At 41.6% G+C, this 27,596-nt stretch overlaps 1 protein-coding gene across 1 annotated transcript in view; it reads right to left on the minus strand.

The window, feature by feature from the left end:
* Positions 1 to 2,001: 2,001 nt before the first annotated feature.
* Positions 2,002 to 27,596, minus strand: part of epb41l4b (erythrocyte membrane protein band 4.1 like 4B) — a 230,053-nt gene continuing 204,458 nt past the window's right edge. The window contains exons 7-16 of the mRNA XM_068010596.1: positions 25,129 to 25,249; positions 15,983 to 16,070; positions 15,797 to 15,885; positions 15,622 to 15,691; positions 13,078 to 13,247; positions 12,881 to 12,990; positions 10,346 to 10,376; positions 7,192 to 7,225; positions 7,022 to 7,080; positions 2,002 to 5,669 (exon numbers count right to left, since the gene is read on the minus strand). Coding sequence (XP_067866697.1) covers positions 5,513 to 5,669; positions 7,022 to 7,080; positions 7,192 to 7,225; positions 10,346 to 10,376; positions 12,881 to 12,990; positions 13,078 to 13,247; positions 15,622 to 15,691; positions 15,797 to 15,885; positions 15,983 to 16,070; positions 25,129 to 25,249 — 929 coding nt within the window. The 3' untranslated portion in view covers positions 2,002 to 5,512. The remainder of the gene's footprint in view (positions 5,670 to 7,021; positions 7,081 to 7,191; positions 7,226 to 10,345; positions 10,377 to 12,880; positions 12,991 to 13,077; positions 13,248 to 15,621; positions 15,692 to 15,796; positions 15,886 to 15,982; positions 16,071 to 25,128; positions 25,250 to 27,596) is intronic.

Consider the following 27,596-nt stretch of genomic DNA (forward strand, 5'->3'; position numbering starts at 1 on the left):
TGGCCCAACCTCAATGCCAAATTCGAGGAGTTTAAAGGGCAAAGTTTAAGATCTGTGTAAAATAATACTGTAGAAGTAATGGGAGTTGCAGCAGCTGGTGTGTTACAATTGCTGTAGTATATTTCATATTTATTTTCAGGAATAAGAATTTTCCAATTTTTCTGCTATATGGAGAAGCTTAATTTAACCATAAAAACAAGATAATTTATAAAATAACTATCATCTCAAAATTCCAATAACTAATATTGCATTTCTTACATTATGCATAGATCAATATTAATGTGGATCATGCATCCAATGGACAAGTTTTAAATGCCCAATTACTGTTACCTACATAAATGAATTGACAGTTTTATACTTACGTTTTCCTATTCACTTAAATTCCAAGTTGTAAATAACATTGGCACACACAAGTGCCAGGCAATGACCATCTCCAGGAAGAGAGTTACCTAACCATCTCCCCTTAAAGTTCAAGGGCATTACCATCGGTGAATTTCCCCACGATCAACATCCTGGGGGTCACCATTGATCAGAAACGTTAACTGGACCAGCCAGATAAATACTGTGGCTACAACAGCAGGTCAGAGGCTAGGAATTCTGCAACGAGTTACTCACCTCCTGACTCCCCAAAGCCTGTCCACCATCTGCAAGGCACAAGTCAGGAGTGTGATGGATGAGTGTAGTTCCAACACCACTCAAGGAGCTAAACATCATCCAGGACAAAGCATCCTGCTTGATTGGCACCTCCATCTACCATCTTAAACATTCACTCCCTCCACTAGCATCACACAGCGACAACAGTGTGTACCATACACAAGATGCGCTGTAGCAACTTAGCAAGTCTCCTTCCAAATCCCGCGACCTCTACCACCTAGAACAAGAGCAGCAGATGCATGGGAACACCACCACCTGCAAGTTCCATTCCAAGCCACACACCATCCTGACTTTGAACTATATCACTGTTCCTTCACTGTCACTGGGTCAAAATCCTGAAACTCCCTCCCTAACAGCACTGTGGATGTACCTACACCAGATGGACTGCAGTGGTTCAAGGCAGCAGCTCACCACCAGCTTCTCAAGGGCAGTTAGGGATGGGCAACAAATGCTGACCTTGCCAGCTACATCCGCATCGGGTGAAAGAATAAAAAAAACTGTAAGCTTCCCTCAGTGTCACATTGGTGCTGTGGTTTTCTACACCTAAGTGACGCTGCACAGGAGATAGTGCTTGAATAAAAGCAAAATACTGCAGATGCTGGAAATCTGAAATAAAAACAAGAAATGCTGGAAATACTCAGCAGGTCTGGCAGCATCTGTGGAGAGAGCAGAGTTAACGTTTCAGGTCAGTGACCCTTCAGCAGCAGGGTCACTGACCTGAAACGTTAACTCTGCTTCTTTCTCCACAGATGCTGCCAGACCTGCTGAGATAGTGTTTGAACTTTGGTTTTAAGTATTTCATAATGTGTATGGTGTTTAAATTTTCCTCTGTTGTTTAATCTGAATATCTAATCAATCTTGTCCCTCACTTATTTCTTTAATGCCCTTATGGTTCTGTTCCCTCCTGTTCTGAAAATGAAAGGTTGTCAAAACACTTCTAGGGGACATCAATGTTGCTATGCTTGAAAGCCAGCCTACTCTCAATAGGGAAGAGATGGATTTCAGATACACAGCAGTTTTCTTGGACTACCACTTGAAAAGATCAGAGCAAGCAATATGCATGCACATTAGAAGACTAGGGAGCAAATGAAAAGCATATCATGGCAAAACCCAACTCCACCACCCCCTCCCCCCCACCCCCCACACACCTCGAGAAACCTACTCCAGTTCAGTCTTACACTGCAAGAGTTTTTAATTAAAAGAAAACAGGGCAGTTTTAAAACTTGCAATTCCCACCATGTTTTATAATCTTGATGTAAATGAGCTGAATGGCTCTTTTTAGCATGTTTGGGTAAGGAGGGAAGAGCCAAATAAACTGTTCTGTCAAATGTTTTTGGGTGCAATTAGGAGGCAGGGAAAGACACGAAGAACCAGTGGAGTAAATGTTTTGATGTAGATCAGTGATACTATTAGAAAAGAAAAGGCAAGTGAATTGCTTACAAAATGGCCAGTGTACAGCATTGACTGAGAACTGCTTGCGAGAATGGAAATGAAGAACAATGCCCTGGAGGCCATTTTTATACTCAAAAATGACATATTGCTAGTAAGTTTTAGTAATGTACATGTTAAATGGTTTGTCTGGAGTTTTGGATCAATGTCTGCTGAAACCTCCGGACGGCTTTGATCACATTCAGATCTTCAATTGCACACCTCAACACAGGCACTTTATCATCACAAGTAGTTCATAATGTATTTTAATTGCTGGACATGCACATACATTTTTTGTTCTGTCGTCTGAAGTTCACAATTATCTGAGGTTCCTATTTTAAAAAAAGCCCTTCAACATTTTATACAGTAATCAAGTCAAGGACCTATACAGTAGTTGCATAATTATCAAAGACTCACTATCATCCACACCCAGCAGAAACAAATTAAAAAAGTCGAGAAGTCATGTTCAGAGCAATTCCTTAGGTACTTCTGCCCAGCACATACAAGTGTAGCTGAACGTAGAATAAGATAGTATTTATATGAGCATCACAGTACAATTATTTTGATAAAATTGCCTACAGGTAGATGATTTGAATAGAAAAAGAATGTACCATACGCAAGTTAAACCTGAACAATATTAAAAGGCTGGGTTCACTTCCTCTTCAGTTTCTACAAGTCTTAGAGAGAATAAAGGGGAGTCAGAGACTGCACACCAATGTGCTAACAAGTAATTATGACTTTGTTGGGAAGGGGAAGTGTAACATGCAATTACATAAGTGTCATCTTAGCTGGCTAAATGGCCATGAGCTCAAGTGAATACTAGGTTATGAAATATTATTCTAAACACAAAAAATGGAAGGGAGAGGAATAAAACAACCCACATTCAATGTGCTAATCCACAGCTTCTGCTACATCTGCACAACATGCACTATTATTGGATCTCATTTACTTAACCTTCTTGTATTGGGGGACAGCGGGGGGGGAGGGGGGCGGGGAGAAATTTACTTCACCGTCAAGAAATAGCAAATAGGGGATGTTGGTCACTATAAAACTTTTATTTTACAGCAAAATTACAAGTTATTGCTTACTTTTTAACTATAAATACAAGTTCTATAGCTGTTTGCATGCTGCAGATTGGCTAACGGGTTTTTAGAATATGACAACATGGTTCTTATCACACTGTCCCAATTCAAAACACCAGAGATTATAACAACAGGATTGACAATTATGAAGAGATGGCTAAGGAATATTGTTCATTTAATTTCCTCACCGAATAGTCATCATGCCATAGCATACAAGGCTACGGGCCAAATGCTGGAAAATGTGATTAGAATAGATAGGCTTGATGGCCAGCATGGACACGATGGGCCGAAGGGCCTGTTTCTGTGCTGTATAACTCTATGACTATGTAGCACAGGGCTGCCTGAAGGGATGGAAGGGAAGAAAACCTTATTTAAAGCTTTTGAGAAATGCCTTTATACACGATGTCAGATTGCAGTAAAGTTTTAGCAACAAGCATTTGGAGTAGTTTGTAGTTTTCCTTTAACGCAGTATAACCACCCACATACACAAATGAAAAGGTTTGTGAAATGCTTCCTTCTTTTGCCCATTGCATTTAAATCACTTGATATTAGCTCTCATGCTCTTAAGCAAATCGGCTTACCTAATTTTGTTTTTTTGAATAATTCCTATTAGCTTCATCAAGTATAAAGACAGCTGATAACATAGGTAAACTATCTCCTGCAGCAGAGGAAAGTGTCAACTGATTCCTGTGGTTGAATATTCCATTTGATGATTGCAACAAAATAAACAGGATATTTTAAGCCACCCAATAAAGAAAAACTTTATCAAATGTGCATTCAAAAACAGATTCATATCATAATCCATGACTACCAAAAGATTAAAAATACATTTCAGTGTGCGATTCTTCTAGGAAAGAACTGAAGGATGATTTGGATCAGGCACATGTTTAGTATTAGATCACACTCACACCAGCTGGCCTGACTTTTAGCTCTCAATTTCCATTTGTTAAAATACATTTTAATTAAAGCAGCATAGCACACTGGAACTCCAAAGTGCTGTGTGATCAAGTACCAGCATACAGGTTCTCACTCTTAATTCTCCATAGAGTCAGCTGCCAATCCTCACTGTGCTAATAAGAAATACAGTAGAGGCTATGTGCTTCCTTGCATAGACAATGGATTTTTCCCCCTTCTTTATCCACCCAGTGTTCTTCCCTTTTCTATTTTCTCTTCCTGAAAGTGATAGCTCATGACAGGGTAGTTTCACAGAAGCCTACATCTGAACAATTGCCCAAGTGGCTATTCATCACATCAGTCCATACAGCAAGAGTCAACAGGAAAAGGAAGAAAGCAACACATTTGAGCTTAATTCTGACCTCACACATGCTTTTAGCGTGGGTCCTTGTATAACAAGCAACTATAGGAATCATTAAGATGGGGGACATCAAAGCCAATTATGGTGCCCCCAACACCTTAGGCGGAGATCAGCTTATTCAACACAGACTGAATTTGGGACCTACCTGGCCTGTAATGCTTACTACCACCACTCAGATGCATTTGCTCTTGGAACCATTGTGGAGCCTATAAAGATTTTTTTTTTTAAACATTAAGTCACTCTGGATCTTCTCTTATACATCTACTGCCAGCCGGCTGCAAAGCAGCACTGGCAGAGAGCTCCGATCTTCTGACAGGAGTATGGTAAGTGACACTGCAAGGCCGATGAATTTTGATTAATGAGCACAGCCCTAATTCAGCATTAATCAAGAAAACCTGAAAGCTAGTAACGAAAAGATTTGCAGCAAGACACAGTTTACATCATTTTACCACAGCATATGCTTCCTGATCCATCTATTTACAGAGCAGAGACAGAGCAACAGATACTGAGCTCTCATTGTGCACCTTCAAATAAAATTTTTAAGAAACAAAGCGTAACACGTGACAAAAGTACATCTGAATACTCCAATCACTATTTTGCAGTATATGACTTGAACCCACTGACCCTCACTGTACTATGATCAGATTTTGCATAAAGTAAGCTCTCACCACTTCAAGAATGTCTCAACTTTAGCAATTACTTTTCCTGCTCAAAACTTCTTTTCCTAATGGCAGATCTGCCATTACTATGTCACAAAAAATAATCTGTTGGTCCTATATGATGCATTATGTATCAAACAAAATCCAGGAAACCTATGATTTTGTAAATGTTTCACAGAAATACTGAAAATTTGCAAAGTGATTGGCATTTTTAAAGCATGCAGAGATGGTTAGATAACATTGTACATCAGGCTTAAAATGTGGTTTCCCAGGTTTTTTCCCCCTTGCAATATTTTTTCTTCACAATTCTGGATTGCAACTGGAATGGAAGGGGGTTCCAAATCATAGGAAGGGACGGACATTTTGCCATTGTTTCAAAGTGTAGTCATGAGTTTATCTTGGTCAACACTATGCTTCCTGCCTCCCATGTTCTTCATATTCTGCTCTTGAACATATCTTGCGTTTCTGCCATTTCCTTCCTGCGACGGTGTCCGGTTGTAATATTTGTGCCTGTCATCATGGGGCGGTGGCCTGTACCATGTGCACAGTGAGCAGTTAGTGAGATGAGACTTTACACAACATACATGGATATCAAGTCACGGTTACTGAACAACTGGAAATGGCATGCAAGGTGAGGATGGAGGGAGAAGAGAGAGGGGGAAAAAGATAAAAAACAGAAATACATAAAATGGGAATGATGCTTAAAATGTGACTTCTATTGTTTCAACAGCACTAGTGGTATAGTCACCAGCTTCTACAATTGCTACCAAATCAATCCAAAGGAAAGCGGCAAGGTGCAAGATTATAATATCATGCATTGAGGAGTTTGCAGAATGAGAGTTATTATCCAGTTCTGCAGTTAGTTTGCAACACATGCAGGGACATGCAGAATTCAGCTTATAAAAGAACATTCCTTCCCAAAGGCTTGGAACTCTCAAATTCCACACACATTGCTTCCTTTGAACACACTACATATTTATTCTTTAAAACCTGACAAGTTATTTAAAAGGCTCCCAGACAACTATTTTATCATGTCACATCTATTCAGTATTGCTTTGTAGCACCTCAGTGAGCTCCAAGTTCAAGAGTTGAAAAATGATATACTATAGAAAAGATATTTAATTTAAATATCAAGTTTCCCCAAGTTCAGCAAGGTATGCCAATAACACTAACACACACACACACACACATTATAATTGAGCCATTAGGAAGGATGGTTGTAAAATTGAATGAAGGGTACTCTACCACATATTTCCCTCCACCAAACAACTTCCAGTACCAGACCACAGAAATTGAAATCACCCTCCACCATGTGATTGTGAATAGCAGAACAGCAGAGATAATTCCCAGCAACAGAAATGTCGGATTTTGTTCAAAAACAAAAAAAGGAACACCCTCAAGTAAAATAATCTTATTACAAAAAAAAAAGCAACTCCATCAGCAAATCACATTCAACAGTTTGACACACAGCAGAAAAGAAAGGCTTGGTCTAATTATTTTTTTCTAACTGGCATTTAATTAATTTACTACAGTTGTTCTTTGGTGTGCAATATATTTAATCCTGGTGACATGGAAGGACTGAAAATTCAATAAGCATTATTATTAAATGTAATCCAATAATATTAAATGCAAATAGAACTTTGCTCTGGCCCCCATCCACCACTTTAGAAAATATATATCAAGCGGTTCTAAATTTGATAATCTTAATTCATCTTAATTAAGTCACCATGTTTAACCATTAGTTCAGTTAATTTTAAATAATTCTGATACATGGCACACCCAAACAGCTGATCCAACTGATTACCTGGATTACAGTAAGCTATTGATAAAATTAAAATCCAACAAATTTACTTTTTGATCTGTAAGATGTAGAACTTGCTTACCTTACATTACTGGAATGCCAATGTTGCTGTACAGGGGGAATGTTGCACATATATGGAGTCTAGAAAGATATCCAAGAGGACAATTATTAGCATTTCCAGATTACTAGTATGACTTTAAGTTGGATAGCCATTACAGTATCATATTTATTCATTTAACAATGCTATTTTACCTGGTATCCACAAATTCCTGCATTGTTCTGTGAACTGTCAAAAAGAGGCAGAAGGAGAACAAAAACAGGTTAAATCAATAAAGACATGAAAATAAAATTACAAATTCTAAAAATTTGATACAAAAATAGAAATTGGTGGAAATATACAGCACATATCAGAATCTTGAAAAGAAACAATGTATTGTTCCAGGTTTAACTGAGCCTATTTCAGAGCACAGTTGCACAAAAAAACAATAACTTTTCTATCCATTCCAGATGCTGATTGACCCACTTTTTTGCATTTTCGAACTACCAGGTATTTATCATCCATTAACAGAACTTCAGACCCTAACAATGTTGAGGTAATATTCTGGGTTTACCATGGAGACTACCATGAAAGATTTCACACACTTCAATGAATTCCCTCCAAAAACCTTATTTTTAGATTGTAAAGTTTAAATTGCTCTGACATTTACTCAATTATATCCCCTTGGAATCAGTCTGACTTCTCTTTTCTTTATCTATTGTTAGAAGTATTTGGCTTTTCTGGCATGTTAATCAAAACTGAACACAATATTCGAGCTTAGATTACTGATGTATCGCAAAGCCTTAGAATAACTACTATTCTGATGCTCTGAGTATACAGTCTAGCTATGTATCAGCTTTTTAATTACTTTGCCCTTACTTTAGGCACAGTAAATAAGAACATAAGAAATAGGAGCAGGGGTAGATCATATGGCCCCTCGAGCCTGCTTCACCATTCGGTATGATCCTGGCTGATCTTCTGCCTCAACTCCACTTTCCCACCCGCTCCCCACATCCCTTGATACACAGAAATAAAAAATAATTACCTATTCAAGCCTTGAATATACTCAATGAAGGAGCATTCACAACCCTCTGGGGTAGAGAATTCCAAAGATTCACAATCCTCTGGAGTGAAAGATTGCACCTCATCGCAATTCTAAAAAATCCTGAGGCTATGCCCCGAGTTCTAGGTTCCCCAGCCCGGGGAAACCAGCTCTCAGCATCTACGCTGTCAAGACCCTCCAGAATTTTGTATATTTCAATGAGATTACCTCTCATTCATCTGAACTCCAGAGAGTAGAGGCCCAATTTACTCACCTTCCCAACATAAGACAACCTTCTCATCCCAGGAACCAATCTAGTGAATCTTTGTTGTACCACCTCCAAGGCAATGTTAAGATTCTGTAGTTTTTTTGGGAAGAATGTGGTGTGCCTTTAAGACTGGAAAGGGAGCAGTACTGCTTTAAGGCAGCAAGCTCTAAAAGCGGATTAAAGAGTGCATTCTCATTGCCCGGGATACAGCCATTCGGAGACTGCGATTCAAAGAGTACATTCTCGTTGCCCGGGTACAGCCATTCAGGACCAGAGATCGAGAGATACATTGTTACAATTTTATTTTGAACTGGCTTATAGTGGAGACAGACTGTTCTAACCTGGAGAAACAGACAGACAGCTGTGTGTTATCACCTGAAAGGAGTGCTCTCAGACCATTTAAACTGAAGGAAGAGAATTTAGTCTGTTTATTATTCTCTCTCAAAATTCTAAAACGTCAAGCCAAAATAGAGATCTCTGATAATTTAAACCGAAGGAAGGGAAGTTAGACTTTACACCTAATCTGTACTAATGCTTTGTCTTTCAACACACCATTAACATATTGTTTGCCTTTGCTCCGTGACCTTTTGGTCAGCTATGTGGCCTGGTCCAATCTAGACCTCCTTTGTTATCTCTTGCCCCACCCCCACCTCACTTGCTTATAACCTGTGACTTTTCTAATATTTGTCAGTTCCAAAGAAGGGTCACTGACCCAAAACGTTAACTCTGCTTCTCTTTCCACAGATGCTGCCAGACCTGGTGAGTGGTTCCAGCATTTCTTGTTTTTATTTCAGATTTTCAGCATCCGCAGTATTTTGCTTTTAAGTTAAACTGTGACAAGCTTTTATCCCTCAAAAAATTCTAAAGCCAAATTGATTCATTAAAAAATGTTTGCAAGTTGTTAATTGTTGAAATTCATCACTGGAGAAGGAGCAACAATTTCGACTTCTGAATTAGACTACGGACTGTTCTACTGTTGAAGAACCTTTTTTCCCCATCGGACGGCTGTGAGAACTTCAAGCAACCTTGGACTGTTCTACATCCGGCAGGAGCGTAAATCTGCAAGGACTCTAATTTTTTCTATTTTAAATGTTATTAATATCTTAGTAGTGTTTAAGAACTTAGTTTTTCTAATTAAAAAGTTAATTTGTTGATTTAAAGACACCTGGTTTGGTTAGCCTCATTCGGGGGTTAACAGATGGTACAATTTGGCTGGGTCTTTCTTTAATTTGGAAAGTTTAAAATGATATGTTAGGCGATCTGTGGAGGGATGGGATTGAATTAACAGTGCGTTTCTCCCACCACAATCAGAATCGTATATTTTGATTGGGGGCTTTGACTGGAGTCGTAACAGCAAGTACATCCTTCCTTAGATATGGAGACCAAAACTGAGCACCAGACTCTAGGTGTGGTCTCAGCAAAACCCGAGCCAATTGTAGCAAGACTACCTTGTTCTTGTACTCCAGTCCCCTTGCAATAAAAGCCAACATGCTAATTGCCTTCCTAATTGCTTGCCATAGCTGCATGCTAACTTTGTGTTCCTTGTATGAGTACACCCAAGTCTCCAGGAACATCAACATTTAAAAGTTTCAAGCCATTTAAAAAATATTCTTTTCTATTCTCACTACCAAAGTGATAGCCTCACACTTCTGCACATTATACTGTATTTGCCACCTTGTTGCCCACTCACTTAACCTGTCTGTATTCTCTTTGCAGCCTCTTTGTATCCTCCTCACACCTTATTGTCCCACCTAGCTTATATCGTCAGCAATGACCTATCCACAACTACACGGTTCGCTTTCCACCTTCCTTTGTGCTGATTCTATTTTATTCATTATAGATTTATGTCCCAAAATATTTTGACTTCAGTGCATTCATTGAGAATTATCAACATTAAATGTTGTTTGCTTTATGGCTGCCCAACTGTATAACTGATTTAAATCCTTTGCAAATTGTAAGTGAAGTTACAGCAGAATTGCTACTGATCTGCCAAGAGTTAACAGCTTCTGGCAAATAATTATGCTACTTAACCTTTTAGAAGAAAGCAAGTAATTCAAACCTGGTGTGTCCATATTTCACTGCGTTTGAACCTGTAAGGAATGAACAAATTGTTGCATATTAGCCGGCTTCTCTTCTTTCCTCAACACACAGGCATGTTAATTCTATTCATGAAATTTTGATGACTGAATAAGTCAAACTCAGTTTGTTTCATGTTTCTCCAGGGTGCTTCTACATTAAATTGATCTATTTTAATGACTCAAATATATTTCATAAAGAAGTTTAACTGGAAGTAACTTATGTACTGAAAATAAGCAATTTTCCTGTCAGTGAAAACCTGTCTTCTCATTTTTCTTAAGGATATAAGGAAAATTCTTACATGCTTTCCCTTCACCCCCCCCCCCCAATTTTTTTTTTAAAGTCAACATGCAGCATTACAGTCCCTGCACTGTCAGTAAAATCATGTGAAAATGATGATAATTATGCATGGCTCCCAAGTTTGAAAAACAATAGATGATTAAAAATCTACTTAATGTGAGGGATTGGCTGGTGGTGAATTGGACTCTGCCCTTTTATGCCTGGTTCCTAAATCTGATCCCAGCTGAGCTGATGGGATGTAAGCCTCTCCATCCAGGATTCCTTTCATGATTCAGTGTGTTTATCCACTGGGTAGCTGTTCTGTATAATCCAAAGTTTAACCCGCAATGTGTGCGGAGTAGGATACTTACAATTGACCCATTGAACCATAACCCAGCAAAGAGACAATGGGGGAGAAATGTGTTTGCGGAACACCACTTCGAATGCGCTATGCAGACTTATATTGATTCTCCGGTGGCAGGCAGTGCCACAGGTCACTACCTGCATGGGTTTCTCCATTGATATGGTTGAAAAACCCCACACAAGCTGCGCAGGTAGCAGCCGGCAGTGCTACCCAAGATATAGGAAACTGAAAAGTAATACACTGATGCAGCATGGGATTCTCACCTGAGGTCAAAGCTGGAGTACATTTTGAAGAAGTAGTAGCTTTATTGTGTGTACATGATTGGAGGGTGGCAAATGTTATTCCCTTGTTCAAGAAAGGGAATAGGGATAACCCTGGGAATTACAGACCAGTCAGTCTTACGTCGGTGGTGGGAAAATTATTGGACAGGATTCTGAGAGACAGGATTTATGATTATTTGGAAAAGCATAGTTTGATTAGAGATAGTCAGCATTGCTTTGTGAGGGGCAGGTCATGCCTCACAAGCCTTATTGAATTCTTTGAGGATATGACAAAACACATTGATGAAGGAAGAGCAGTGGATGTGGTGTATATGGATTTTAGCAAGGCGTTTGATAAGGTTCCCCATGGTAGGCTCATTCAGAAAGTAAGGAGGCATGGGATACAGGGAAATTTGGCTGTCTGGATACAGAATTGGCTGGCCCATAGAAGACAGAGGGTGGTAGTAGATGGAAAGTATTCAGCCTGGAGCTCGGTGACCAGTGGTGTTTCGCAGGGATCTGTTCTGGGACCTCTGCTCTTTGTGATTTTTATAAATGATTTGGATGTGGAAGTGGAAGGCTGGGTTAGTAAGTTTGCCGATGACACAAAGGTTGCTGGAGTTGTGGATAGTGTGGAGGGCTGTTGTAGGTTGCAACTGGACATTGACAGGATGCAGAGCTGGGCTGAGAAGTGGCAGATGGAGTTCAACCTGGAAAAGTGTGAAGTAATTCATTTTGGAAGGTCGAATTTGAATGCAAAATACAGGCTTAAAGACAGAATTCTTGGCAGTGTGGAGGAACAGAGGGATCTTGGGGTCCATCTCCATAGATCCCTCAAAGTTGCCACCCAAGTTATAGGGTTGTTAAAAAGGCGTATGGGGTGTTGGCTTTCATTAACAGGGGGATTGAGTTTAAGAGCCGCGAGGTTATACTGCAGCTCTATAAAGCCCTGGTTAGACCACACTTGGAATATTGTGTTCAGTTCTGGTCGCCTCATTATAGGAAGGATGTGGAAGCTTTAGAGAGGGTGCAGAGGAGATTTACCAGGATGCTGCCTGGACTGGAGGGCATGTCTTATGAAGAAAGGTTGAGGGAGCTAGGGCTTTACTCATTGGAGTGAAGAAGGATGAGAGGTGACTTGATAGAGGGGTACAAGATGATGAGAGGCATAGATAGAGTGGATAGCCAAGACTTTTTCCCAGGGTGGAAAGGGCTATCACCAGGGGGCATAATTTTAAGGTGACTGGAGGAAGGTTTAGGGGAGATGTCAGAGGTAGGTTCTTCACACAGAGAGTGGTGGGTGCGTGGAATGCGCTGCCAGCAGTGGTAGTAGAAGCAGATACATTAGGGACATTTAAGCGACTCTCGGATAGGTACATGGATGATAGTAGAATGAAGGGTATGTAGGTAGTTTGATCTTAGAGTAGGTTAAAGGTTCGGCACAACATCGTGGGCCGAAGGGCCTGTACTGTGCTGTACTGTTCTATGTTCTATCCATGTGGCACCGAACCTACAAATGACTCATGCTGACAGTGGGTGTACTGTTAACATATCTCACCTTGTTTAAAAAAAAACCAAAGTGTTTTTTGAAAAATCCATAATGCACAAATAATACCTTTAATTGTGGAATGTCTTCGTGAAGGATAGCGTTTGCTCGGACGCCTTTCAAACGTACTTGTCCGACGCAGTCTACTTTTATGTGTTGCTTCATATTCTGTTCGACCACTGGAATAAATTGGTTTGCTGTTACATAAATAGTATTTAAACAGGTATAAATAAACAAAACACAAAATTAAATTGTAAAGCTGATACCTGAATCTAAAGCGAGATCCCAGACGCATAAAATCTGATCGTCCCTCTTTATTTTGAGTAGGAGCTCGTAGTCTGAAAAATGCATGATTTTCCACAGCACATCTCCATAAGTGTTTGCAAGCTTTGGAATTATCTAACCGGAAAACAAATGTGTGCTCCTGTTCTCTACCCTTTGATTGAGATGGAAACATTAAGAGACACATTTTAAGAAATGCAATTTGCATGGAAGACTGCGCTTCAAATAAATAAAAATGCATTGGCCTGGATTTTGCAGTAAAAATAACAGTGAGACTCACAGTGCTTACTGGTAAGTGTAAATTGGACACCAACTTCCGCAACATGTGCAATTAAATACAAAAATCAGAAAATTGCTGTCTGAGTTCCCCTGCTACTCCAGGAGCTTTGCTCTAACAGTATCTCATTGAGAAACTCACCAATGAAATACATGGAATGTGTCAGGTTACTGTACTTACCCACTGACTACTCACTAGTCAGGGCGGCACAGTGGCGCAGTGGTTAGCACCGCAGCTTCACAGCTCCAGCGACCCGGGTTCAGTTCTATGTACTACCTGTGTGGAGTTTGCAAGTTCTCCCTGTGTCTGTGTGGGTTTCTGCCGGGTGTTCCAGTTTCCTCCCACAGCCAAAGACTTGCAGGTTGATAGGTAAATTGGCCATGGTAAATTGCACCTAGTGTAGGTAGGTGGTAGGAGAATGGTAGGGATGTGGTAGAGAATATGGGGTTAATATAGGATTAGTATAAATGGGTGGTTGTTGGTCGGCACAGACTTGGTGGGCCGAAGGGCCTGTTTCAGTGCTGTATCTCTAAATAAATAAAATAAACATGCCAGAAAATGTTAGGGCTGATCCATTCAAGTGGAAATGATTTTTTAATGGCATGATAAGTCTTAATTCCAACCAAACAACTTTTCTGGCACTGAAAATTCAATTTTACAAGTGTCAGGGTCTCATTCCTTCAGATTGCAATTATTGTTGCAGATTTAAAAAAAAAATTAATTTAAATAATTTTTTTTCTTTTGTCTTTATCTCTGTCTTAAACCCAGCTTTCTTTCCCTCCCTTTATTTTGCTTTCGCTACATGATTTGGAATTGAATTAACAACCCTAACCTATACTTGCTGGTTCTGACTCTGCATGTCTCAGTAACGATTCTTCAGTCTGATTGGTTAAGGAAATATACAGGTGCTTGCACTGTTTTAGATCTCTAATTACAGCGACTTTGAGCGCAAAATCACATTGAAGGTCCGTGTGCAAGCGTTAAGTGTATGAACAGCTAGCATGCTTGTTTGTCACTAACTACAAAATCTGGGCCATTAAAGTCAACAGACCCTTCTGAATATTACTTATTGGTTTGTTTTTGAAACTCAAGTGAACAATTGCACTGCCAGTGACTGAGGTATGCGATTATTTTTTGCCTATCCCTGAATCAGCATCTTATTCACTTCAGTATGTCCTCCTGATGAACCAGTTGAGGAACAGCATCATATAATTTTGCAGGGTGTCAGGTTTTAGGGTTTTGGATCATTTCTCCACGTGATGGATTTGGGTTTTTGCAAGCAACGTACGTTCTCAAGTTTGAAAAACAAAGTACCTAAACATAGTTTCACCATAAAACTAAACAATAGCTTTTCTGGGAATCTGAAAAATACCTCCCACCCATTGTGTTCAAAAGCCCTTTCATATCTGTCCATTTGTGAAAAGATACAAGATAGGGGCTGAAACACAGACCGAGAGAGAAGTGGTTTTATGTTTAAAATGGAAAGGCTACAAAGGCAGTCAGGCAGTAAGGACCGTGAGGAGGATGGATTGCAGGAATAAGTAGTTAGAAAATTAGCTTTATGTCAAGCAAAATGACTCTGAAGTGGAGTAGTATAGCTTGTTCATTATTCTGGATTGTTACACAAACAGCATTGATGAAAATAAGTGAGCTGATCATAGCTGTTATTCTGCATGCTCAATTGATAGGAATAAAGCAGCTTAGACTTTTAAGTCTTGTCTCACCAAATGTTCACTCAGTCCACCTACAGAGAAAAAAAAAGAAATGCATGTGCAGAAAATACGAGTATCCAGTCCAGATCACAAGGGGATGCTATTGTTACATGCCTAGATTATGGTATTGTGTAAATAGGTACAGGACAGTGAATCAATCTCCATAAAAGTAGACTCTCAGACTGCTTAAATGACCAATTCGCAGCAGTGAACCCAGAAGGTATTGATGCAAACCTGAATTTGTAACACAAGCCAAAAATAAGTTTTGAAAATCCAGTATCTTCCGATCCATTTGAAAAAAACTGAACACAATTTACTTTTAACTGAAAAAGCAAATTTGTCTGGTGGCTTTTGGACACTGGGAAATGAACTTAAGTCATCCAAAAACCTTTAGGACTGTTGTACATCATCAGAAAAAAAGTCAATCTGGACTGGATTCAACAAAGTCACATACAGGACGTGACACAGCCAACTTCTAAAGCACTACCCTAACCAGTCTCCCTGTATGTGTCTTAAACTCCACAAGATGTGCTGCTCACCTGTTCATCATCCTCCACAACAATAAGTGTTAGTTTGCTCTTTTTGAAATCCAGTTGGGTAATTTTGGGCCTGCAAGATAAGAAGAAGAAAGCGTTTACACAGAACTTGAACAATTTCATGAACAGGTTGTTTTCAAATAGGAAAATAAGCCAGAAAAAAAAGAGATTCCTTTACCAAAAGAACAGGCCTATTTTGTTTGAACCTTCAAAGATCAATATGCCTGTTGGTGTCAAGCCAAGAGAATATTCATAGCCATCTCTTCCCTAGGAAAGAGAAAACATTACAGAATAGAGGTATGTATTAGACAGTCCACAAATAAATATGCCTATATTTCTTTTAAAAGACGCCTTCTAAGCTTACCTTTACAGTGTGCATGTCCACGCCATACATTTCTAGCCATTTGGCTTTGTTCAAATAACATAATTCTGCCTGTGCTGGGCTTTTCCCCCTATGAAAATAAGTATATGAAATCAGGAATGATGGCACAGCTGACCAGAGCCTCAACTGCAATACCATGAACGAACATTGCCGATGCCATAACTAATATTGGTGAACTTTTAAGAACTATTTTTTCTGAAACTTAGAAATTCCTCACGAGCCACTTAATAAAATGTTAACGAAAATTTGTTATCTTTCATCAGTTTCAGCAGGTCGTCAGTGTATTTAACTGTAAACTGCCCATTTGCTCAATGGAGAGACAAACAGGAGGAAAGACACGGAAGATTTGAGGCTCAGAACATTTCAATTAGCACCCCATTAGCTAATAAAAAACACCACGATTTGTGGCTAGTTAATGCATATTGTTATTTAATACCTGCTATTGGTTCACTCCTAGAAATATCCAATTGTTTTGTTATTGTCACTGATAACAGTTGTCAAGTTTACAGCCCAAACTGACCCATCCTCTGAGGAGGATGACAGTAAAGGCCATGAGAAGACGTAACATTGAATTTTGAGACAGCTAGAGTTACAGCAATTTTAAAATACGTTCATCATGAGAAGGTCACTATATCCACAACACTGCCAACAGGAAGATGTTAGGGGTCATTACAACAACAACAGCTTGTATTTATATAGCACCTTTAAAGTAGTAAAACAGCCCAAGGCGCTTCACAGGAGTGTTATCTAACAAAATCTGACACCGGGCCACACAAGGAGCTATTAAGGCAGATGGCCAAAAGCTTAGACCAAAAGAAGAGGTGCTTATAGGAGGAGAGAGATAGATAGAGAGGCAGAGAGGTTTAGGGAAGGAATGCCAGAAGTTAGGGCCTTGGCAGCTAAAGGCATGGCTGCCAATGATGCAGTGAATAAAATCAGGGATGCTGGACAGGTCAGAATTGGATCAGTGCAGATATCTAAGGATTGTGGGGCTGGAGGAAATTACAGAGATAGGGAGGGGTGAAGTCATGGAGTGTTTTGAAAACAAGGATGAAAATTTTTTAATTGAGGTGTTGCTTTACGGGGAGCCAACGTGGATCAATGAGCACACAGGTGTTGAATGAATGGGACTTGGTGTGAGTTAAGACGTTAGAAACAAAAATATTGAATTAGGTATCCAATGAGTTAAATATAAAGGTGAGTGAAAAGGTACCCCCAGGCAGATGAATGTAATACAGGTCTGTAACTTTGTAACTATACATTTTTGTTGAAATTACGTTTGGGACATGAATTTGGAAGCTACCTACATCTAATTAGCGCTGCAGTCATTCCACAAAGTAGAGCAGTGTGCTTGGTACTATTTAAAGTTACAACTATAATTTTCTTCTCCCTGCTGCTTTCACATGCGTTCAAATCCTCTGAAGAAGGAATTTTCCTCCACACAAGATCAGGGGGCAGGTTGTTCAACCTTGCCCGTCTAAGAGCGAAGTCCAAAGTACGGAAAGTCCTCATCAGAGAACTCCTCTTTGCTGACGATGCTGCTTTAACATCTCACACTGAAGAATGCCTGCAGAGTCTCATTGACAGGTTTGCGTCTGCCTGCAATGAATTTGGCCTAACCATCAGCCTCAAGAAAACGAAAATCATGGGGCAGGATGTCAGAAATGCTCCATCCATCAATATTGGCGACCACGCTCTGGAAGTGGTTCAAGAGTTCACCTACCTAGGCTCAACTATCACCAGTAACCTGTCTCTAGATGCAGAAATCAACAAGCGCATGGGTAAGGCTTCCACTGCTATGTCCAGACTGGCCAAGAGAGTGTGGGAAAATGGCGCACTGACACGGAACACAAAAGTCCGAGTGTATCAGGCCTGTGTCCTCAGTACCTTGCTCTACGGCAGCGAGGCCTGGACAACGTATGCCAGCCAAGAGCGACGTCTCAATTCATTCCATCTTCGCTGCCTTCGGAGAATACTTGGCATCAGGTGGCAGGACTATATCTCCAACACAGAAGTCCTTGAAGCGGCCAACACCCCCAGCTTATACACACTACTGAGTCAGCGGCGCTTGAGATGGCTTGGCCATGTGAGCCGCATGGAAGATGGCAGGATCCCCAAAGACACATTGTACAGCGAGCTCGCCACTGGTATCAGACCCACCGGCCGTCCATGTCTCCGTTATAAAGACGTCTGCAAACGCGACATGAAATCGTGTGACATTGATCACAAGTCGTGGGAGTCAGTTGCCAGCATTCGCCAGAGCTGGCGGGCAGCCATAAAGACAGGGCTAAATTGTGGCGAGTCGAAGAGACTTAGTAGTTGGCAGGAAAAAAGACAGAGGCGCAAGGGGAGAGCCAACTGTGCAACAGCCCCAACAAACAAATTTCTCTGCAGCACCTGTGGAAGAGCCTGTCACTCCAGAATTGGCCTTTATAGCCACTCCAGGCGCTGCTTCACAAACCACTGACCACCTCCAGGTGCGTATCCATTGTCTCTCGAGATAAGGAGGCCCAAAGAAGAAGAAGAATATCTTTTTTGAAACTCAGTTTAATATTAGAAATCAACCTCGTGCAGACCTAGGAAAAAGGATTTTCATCAATTACAGTAAGACTATCATTTTGTGCACTTTGCCTTTATAAAAAGCACTTTGGCCTGTAAAATATTAACATCCATAAACTTAAGAGATCTACAAGAGATTCATCACATGGAATTGCTGGACTACAACACAATGATTGTAATTGTATAATTTTACAAAGTGACTCCTGACAACGTGGAGCATGCGCAGAGCAATCGTGGACATCATCAATGCGTGTGAATATTTGCTAGCCTGTCAGTATAAATGCGCACATGACAACACCATGCAATGACGTCTTCATCCCTCAATAGCCGTCTCCATTCACCTGAACAGTACCCTGCTCCCTCCCACCATGCCTGCTTCAAACACCGCTCATTTCGCACCATGTTGCTGTCTTCCCTCAGCCACTCGCTTCCCCCCCCCCCCCCCCCCCCCACCAGCTACTTGTTCCCGCCTCACTGGCTATTTCCACCCAGGTAACTTGCTCCAGGCTTCCCCACTTCCCCACTCTCAGCCACGCGCTCCTGCCCTCGACGATTTATTTGCCCCATGTCCCCACCAGCCGTTTTCCCCCCTCAGCCACTCGCTCCAGACCTCGCCAGTGCTCCCCCACCCCACCACCGATCATTCCCCACTCTTCGCTTTCCCCACCCTGCGCGTTCCAGCCGCTCACTCCCTGTTTAACCCTCCTCCGGCCGCTTGCTTCAGGTCGCGCTGCTTCCCTGCTCTCGGCCACTCGCTCCCATGTCGCCCATCACCCCTAGCGGGCAGCTTTGCTTCTTCAGTCAGCGCGGTGGGGAACGATTGAACGTGGGAGTGAGTGGCCAAGAGGAGGGAAGTGGCGTGGCCTGGAGCGAGCAGCTAGAGTAGGGGGTGGTGGAAGTTGGGATTGTGCAGCTGGACAGCGGGGTTGGTTTTGGCGGGGGGGGGTGGAGAAGTGGGCAGTGAGCAACCGGAGGCGGAGGGAGCGGCAAGGCCGGAATGAGAGGCTAAGGGAAGGCAGCAGGGAGCGAGCAGCGAGAAGACAGGCACAGGAAGGAGCGGAAAAGAGAAGCGCAATGGCAGGAGGGAGCAGGGGACTGTTGGGGGTGAGATAGACGCGGCGATGGCAGCCATTGAGGGGATTTTCGGGTTGAGTTTGATTTTTGTGATAAATTGAGCAGTGCCATCTTTATTACTGGCAGTTGCCTGAGACATCACACACAGTGATGTTTCAGTGGAAGAGGCTGCATTTGTGCATGTTGTGTGCAGTTTAAAATATTGTGGAATATTGTGTGCAGTTTTGGTCTCCTTATCTGAGGAAGGATGTTCTTGCTATAGAGGGAGTGCAGCGAAGGTTTACCAGACTGATTCCTGGGATGCTGGGATTGACATATGAGGAGAGACTGAGTCGGTTAGGATTATATTCGCTGGAGTTCAGAAGAGTGATGGGGGGGATCTCACAGAAACCTATAACATTCTAACAGGACTTGACAGGGTAGATGCAGGAAGGATGTTCCCGATGGTGGGGGAGTCCAGAACCAGGGATCATAGTCTAAAGATACGGGATAAACCATTCAGGACTGAGATGAGGAGAAATTTCTTCACCCAGAGAGTGGCGAGCCTGTGGAATTCGCTATCACAGAAAGTAGTTGAGGCCAAGACAGTGTATGTTTTCAAGAAGGAATTAGATATAGCTCTTGGGGTGAAAGGGATCAAAGGATATGGGGCGAAAGCGGGAACAGGTTACTGAGTTGGATGATCAGCCATGATCATAATGAATGGCGGAGCAGGCTCGAAGGGCTGAATGGCCTACTCCTGCTCCTATTTTCTATGTGCTAGTACTGTGCCACCTAGTGGTTGCATTGTCAGCAAACGCAGCTATAATTTTAATCCAGTAAATTAGGCATAGGCTTAGTTGAATTAATGGCAAAATAATTATTCAGTTACTAAAACTACTGTATTCAATATTAGAACACTGCAACATTCTAGGTTGTATGGAAGGTTTAATGTCCCAGTTCCATCCGCATTGGATCATTTATTCTCTAAACTTAAGATTCCTGATACTGATGGTATTTCTCTGATTGGTTTCAAGATGCAAGAGTCTGAATTATGCCTGTCCTATTTCCTCCCATCCCACCATTTCTCATCCTTGAAATTTACTCATTCATCCTGTCCAAAAGAAAATTAATCTTTACCCTTCAAATCACTGTTTTATTGCTCTTACATTAGTACTTTCTAAAGTTACAGAAATTGCTGCTCTCACATTATACATCTTGAAAATTCTGCCTTAATCTCTAATCATCAGCATAGTTTCCAGCATGACCACATGTGATCTCACTGCCTCTGTTATACACCTCTGCAACTACTGTTATACACCTCTGCAACTACTGTTATACACCTCTGCAACTACTGTTATACACCTCTGCAACTACTGTTATACACCTCTGCAACTACTGAACACTTAGGTGACTCATGCATCATTGCCCTGGATATCGGCAAAGCCTTTTACAGAGTTTAGCTTCACGCACTTCCAAACAATCAAATTACTATCTTATGGCCTCTCCCCATATGTTCATAATCATCTAGTTTTCTCACAAATTGCTCTGTAGTTTCTGTCTTATCCTCTGATTTTCTCCATTAACTCAGGGTTCATCTGGGCTTTGTTCACTCTCTGAATCTGTTATGTGCTCTTATAAGTAACCTTCTTCCAAGATTATCCAACCATATCTTCACTTTTATTGATGATTCCACTCTACATTCATCATCCCTCAAAGCACACACCCTCCATTTATCTCCTAGTCAATGGCTGAACTGCTGTATATTGATCATATCCACACTGAAGGAGGTAGGGAGCAAACAGTATTGTCACTAACCATTACAGAAATATTTAAGTCTTCTGGAATGGGAATTCTGGCAAGACTGGGTGTGGTAGTTCAAGAAAAGGGAAACGGATAAGCCAGGAAATTATAGATCTTGTTTATCGATAAGCATCTAGGGACAATACAAGATGAAATAAGTTCAAAGATATAAAGGAATGCACTCCAGTGCAGAAATAAGAGGGGGCTGCACTGTCAAAGGTGCAGTCTTTCAAATGAGACATTAACCAAGAACTTCCCTCTCAGGTAAAAGTAAAAGATCCCATGGCACTCTTTTGAAGAGTAGGGGAGTTCTACAGGGTGTACTGGCCAATATTTATCCCTCAATCAGCATCACTAAAACAGGCCATCTTGTCATCAGCACATGTGGGACCTTGCTGTGCACAGATTGCTGGTTGCATTTCTTACATTACAACTTCACAAGTACTTCATTGTCTGTAATGCACTTTGCAGCATCTTGTGGTCATGCAAGGTGTTATATAAATGCTAGTCTTTCATTTAATCAGACAGTCAGCATGGATTTGTAAAGAGCAAGTCATGTTTGACTGATTTAATTCATTTTTCTTTTGAGTAGATTAACAAAGAGAACAAAGAACAAAAAACAGTACAGCACAGGAACAGGCCATTCGGCCCTCCAAACCTGCGCCGATCATGATGCCTGTCAAAACTAAAACCTTCTGCACTTCTGGGGTCCGTATCCCTCTATTCCCATCCTATTCATGTTATTTGTCAAGATGCCCCCAATCTAAATTCTTCGTCGCTATCGTACCTGCTTCCACCACCTCCCCCGGCAGCAAGTTCCAGGCATTCACCACCCTCTGTGTAGAAAACATGCCTCGCACATCCCCTCTAAACTTTGCCTCTCGCACCTTAAACCTATGTCCCCGAGTAACTGACTTTTCCACCCTGGGAAAAAGCTTCTGACTATCCACTCTGTCCATACCACTCATAACTTTGTAAACCTCTATCAGGTCGCCCCTCCACCTCCGTCGTTCCAGTGAAAACAATCCGAATTTATCCAACCTCTCCTCATAGCTAATACCCTCCAGACCAGGCAACATCCTGGTAAACCTCTTCTGTACCCTCCCCAAAGCCTCCACATCCTTCTGGTAGTGTGGCGACCAGAATTGCAGGCAATATTCCAAGTGTGGCCTAACTAAGGTTCTGTACAGTTGCAGCATGACTTGCCAATTTTTATACTCTATGCCCCGACCAATGAAGGCAAACATGCCATATGCCTTCTTGACTACCTTATCCACCTGTGTTGCCACTTTCAGTGACCTGTGGACCTGTACGCCCAGATCTCTCTGCCTGTCAATACTCCTAAGGGTTCTGCCATTTACTGTATACTTCCCACTTGTATTAGACCTTCCAAATGCATTCCCTCACATTTGTCCGGATTAAACTCCATCTGCCATTTTTCCGCCCAAGTCTCCAACCGATCTATATCCTGCTGTATCCTCTGACAATCCTCATCACTGTCTGCAACTCCACCAACCTTTGTGTCGTCCGCAAACTTACTAATCAGACCAGCTACATTTTCCTCCAAATCATTTATATATACTACAAACAGCAAAGGTCCCAGCACTGATCCCTGCGGAACACTACTAGTCACAGCCCTCCATTCAGAAAAGCACCCTTCCACTGCTACCCTCTGCCTTCTATGACCGGGCCAGTTCTGTATCCATCTTGCCAGCTCACCTTTGATCCCGTGTGACTTCACCTTTTGTACCAGTCTGCCATGAGGGACCTTGTCAAAGGCTTTACTGACGTCCATGTAGCCAACATCAACTGCCCTTCCTTCATCAATCATCTTCGTCACTTCCTCAAAAAACTCAATCAAGTTAGTGAGACACGACCTCCCCTTCACAAAACCATGCTGCCTCTCGCTAATAAGTCCATTTGTTTCCAAATGGGAGTAAATGCTGTCCCGAAGAATCCTTTCCAATAATTTCCCTACCACTGACGTAAGGCTCACCTGCCTGTAATTTCCTGGATTATCCTTGCTACCCTTCTTAAACAACATTGGCTATTCTCCAGTCCTCTGGGACCTCACCTGTAGCCAATGAGGATACATAGATTTCTGTCAAGGCCCCAGTAATTTCCTCCCTTGCCTCCTTCAGTATTCTGGGGTTGATCCCATCAGGCCCTGGGGACTTATCTACCTTAATGTTTTGCAAGACGCCCAACACCTCCTCCTTTTTGATATCAACATGACCCAGTCTATCTACACTCCCTTCCCTAGACTCATCATCCACCAAGTCCTTCTCTTTGGTGAATACTGATGCAAAGTACTCATTTAGTACCTCGCCCATTTCCTCTGGCTCCACGCATAGATTCCCTCCTCTGTCCTTGAGTGGGCCAACCCTTTCCCTGGCTACCCTCTTGCTCTTTACATACATATAAAAAGCCTTGGGATTCTCCTTAATCCTGTTTGCCAATGACTTTTTATGACACCTTTTAGCCCTCCTGACCCCTTGCTTCCTACTTTCTTTATATTCCTCAAGGGCTTCGTCTGTTCCCAGCCTTCTAACCCTTACGAATGCTTCCTTTTTCTTTTTGACTAGGCTCACAATATCCCTCGTTATCCAAGGTTCCCAAAACTTGCCAAACGTATCCTTCATCCTCACAGGAACATGTCGGTCCTGGATTGTAATCAACTGACGTTTGAAAGACTCCCACATGTCAGATGTTGATTTACCCTCAAACAGCCGCCCCCAATCTAAATTCTTCAGTTCCTGCCTAATATTGTTATAATTAGCCTTCCCCAATTTAGCACCTTCACCAGAGGACTACTCTTATCCTTATCCAATTATGGTCACTGTTCCCGAAATGCTCCCCTACTGAAACTTCGACCACCTGGCCGGGCTCATTCCCCAATACCAGGTCCAGTACGGCCCCTTCCCTAGTTCCTAGTTGGACTATCTACATTCTGTTTCAAGAAGCCCTCCTGGATGCTCCTTACAAATTCTGCCCCATCCAAGCCCCTAGCACTAAGTGAGTTCCAGTCAATATAGGGGAAGTTAAAAACACCCACCACAACAACCCTGTTGCTTTTACATCTTTCCAAAATCTGTCTACATATCTGCTCCTCTATCTCCTGCTGGCTGTTGCGAGGCCTGTAGTAAACCCCCAACATTGTGACTGCACCCTTCCTATTCCTGAGCTCTACCCATATTGCCTCACTGCATGATCCCTCCGAGGTGTCCTCCTGCAGTACAGCTGTGATATTCTCCTTAACCAGTAATGCAACTCCCCCATCCCTTTTACATCCCCCTCTATCCCGCCTGAAGCATCTAATTCCCAGAACATTTAGCTGCCAATCCTGTCCTTCCCTCAACCAAGTCTCTGTAATAGCAACAACATCATAGTTCCAAGTACTAATCCAAGCTCTAAGTTCATCTGCCTTACCTGTTATACTTCTCGCATTGAAACAAATATATAGTTATAGGGAATATGGTGGATGCTGCATATATGAATTTTCAAGAGACTTCTGTTAAGGTGCCACAAAAGGGACATTGCAAAAAACAAGGACTTGGTATTAAAAACAATGCAGTTGTTGTACTCCCAGAAGTACAGCTATTAAAAGTGTTACGTTTTGCTGTCAGCAAACTAAGAAGCTATAGAAAAATAGGCATTTCAAGATGTGGACATAAGTCTCCTAAAAGCTCAATTTAGTTATTTCAGGTATTTACCTGCAGTCCTTCCACCGTGTAAAAATATCTATCTCCATATCCTCAGTTTGATTGGGATTAAACCTGAATTCTGACACCAGCTCTGGAGAATGTTCAAGAGGCTCGCAGTCCCCAAGCTCCGCTAAAGAAAAATAAACATTTTAGTTATTATTTAAAAAGTCACTGGAAACATGAATTAAAGCTATACAATTTTTATAACAGAAAGTTATTAAATAAAGTTCTAATGTTGATGAATCTAAAAGCATCATAATATAGAACAGGCTTTACTGATGACAAATACAAAAGCAAAATACTGTGGATGCTGGAAATCAAATAAAAACTGAAAATGTTGGAAATACTCAGCAGGTCAGGCAGCATCTGTAGAGAGAAAAACAGAGTTAATGTTTCAGGTCTGTGACCTTTCATCAGAACTGGGAAAAGTTAGAAATTCAACAGGTTTTGAGCAAGTGAAAGGGGGAGGGGGAAGTAGAACAAAAGGGAAGGTCTGTGGAGGGCAGGAGAAATTAAATGACCAAAGGATTCATGGAACAAAGCCAAAGGGAAAGCAATGAAGGTGAACAAGGTAGAAGAGACAAACAGAAATCTGGTCAGAGGGAGGAGCAGAACATCTTCAGGATGGCCATTCCTGGAAGACAAGAGGTAGTGAGTTAAACACCAATACAAAAGGAAAATACTGAAGATGCTGGAAATCTGAAACAAAAACAGAAAATGCTGCTTACGTAGGAAAATTATTACAAATGTCGACTCTCCATGTTGAAATCAAATGAAGACTTGAAAGCATTACACAAAATCATAACAGTAAGGTTCCAAGACAGGAAATGCATGATCAGTTCAAGATTTTAACAAATCGTTGGGGGGGGGGGGGGGGGGGAGGGAAGGGGCAGGGGAAGAAACAGGTGAGCTGGGAATCAGGGAGGGGATTGGGAGTCAAGGGGATGGGGGGGGGGAAGGGGAAGATGAGGGCAAGAAGGTGGTGGTAGTGGAGAGTGTGTGCATGCTTAGTTGTGCTGTTGGGTGGCCCTTTGACGTTCTGTGGGGGAGACGGTGGCATAGTGGTAATGTCACGGAACTAGTAATCCAGAGGCCCAGACCTGGGGCACAGGTTCAAATCCTACCTCGGCAGCTGGTGGAATTTAAATTCAATTAATAAGTTCAATTAATAAAAAATCTGGAATTGAAAGCTAGTCTAAGTAATAGTGCCATGAAATTATCATCAATTGTCGTAAAAACTCATCTGGTTTGCTAATGTCCTTTAGGGAAGGAAATCTGCCGTCCCTACCTGGTCTGGCCTACATGTGTGTCCAGACCCACAGCAATGTGCTTGACTCTTAACTGCCCTCTGAAATTGTCTCGCAAGCCACTCAGTTGCAAGGGTAATTAGGGATGGGTAACAAATGCTGGCCTTGCCAACGAAGCCCACAATCCAAGAAATAATTTTTTAAAACGGAAATTCTATAGTGCTCGCAGCTTCAGCAGGGAGTGGCACAAAAAGTGGAGCGAGAGAAGTCTCATTGGCTACATGATTGATCGGGTATGGGAATGGCCAAGTAGTCAGCTAAGGCCAGCAACATGGTTGGCATATTAATCAAGCAGCCTCAACATAGGGGCTGGCTGACATTCTGGAGCTGGTGCATTGTGCAGAAGACGCTTACTGGGGTAGGAACTTGGCAACAATGTTGGTGGTGCTACGACTCAGGTGGGAGGAGTGCACTGTTTATCTATTCCCACTTCTCCACAGGTCAAAACACAATATTTTAAATTTTTCCCACTTGCTAATACAATCATATACTCTATTTTCCCCAGAATAGAACACACTGATCAGGTTTCTTTAACGAACAACAAAATTATCAGTTTATGATAAAACAAGTCTTAACTAGTAATGAAGTAAAGTATAAACACACAGAGTTAACATTTTCAAGATCCCTTTTTCCTTAGTCCCTCATACTCACACACACACATACATGCACCGGTTAACCAGAAAAATAAAAGGGATTTTTTAAATTCAGAGCTCTGTTACAGACAAAATAAATACACTTAGGCTGATTACTTGCTCATTTTTGAAGAAAACAGTAGATGAGATATGTTGTTCCAAAACTAGCCTACAATCTAGCCTCTGACTACATGTAGACAAGTCACTAGTATCTTTTAGAACAGTTCTTTTCAGGCGGCGTTGAGAAGTAATTTAGTAGGCTTTCTTCAAAGACAGCTGAAAAGGTGAATTGACAGAGTGGACTTCTCAGGATCTTTGGAGATGCTGGAAAGCAAGCTGGGTTGTCGTCGTTCCTCTTTCCTTCTTCAGGCTAACTTTATCAGCTGCTCACTCCCGAAGGTAAAATACACACTGACTGCGACAACCAAAAGCTTGCAAGTTTTCTGCCTTCTCAGGTACGCTGTCCAATCAAGGGGCGCTACTGACGTCTCTGCCCACATTTCCCCATTACCAGGGATTCTGTTCTATTTTTAACTTG

The sequence above is a fragment of the Heterodontus francisci genome, chromosome 2 (genome assembly GCF_036365525.1).
Source record: "Heterodontus francisci isolate sHetFra1 chromosome 2, sHetFra1.hap1, whole genome shotgun sequence".
NCBI classification, from domain to species: domain Eukaryota; kingdom Metazoa; phylum Chordata; class Chondrichthyes; order Heterodontiformes; family Heterodontidae; genus Heterodontus; species Heterodontus francisci.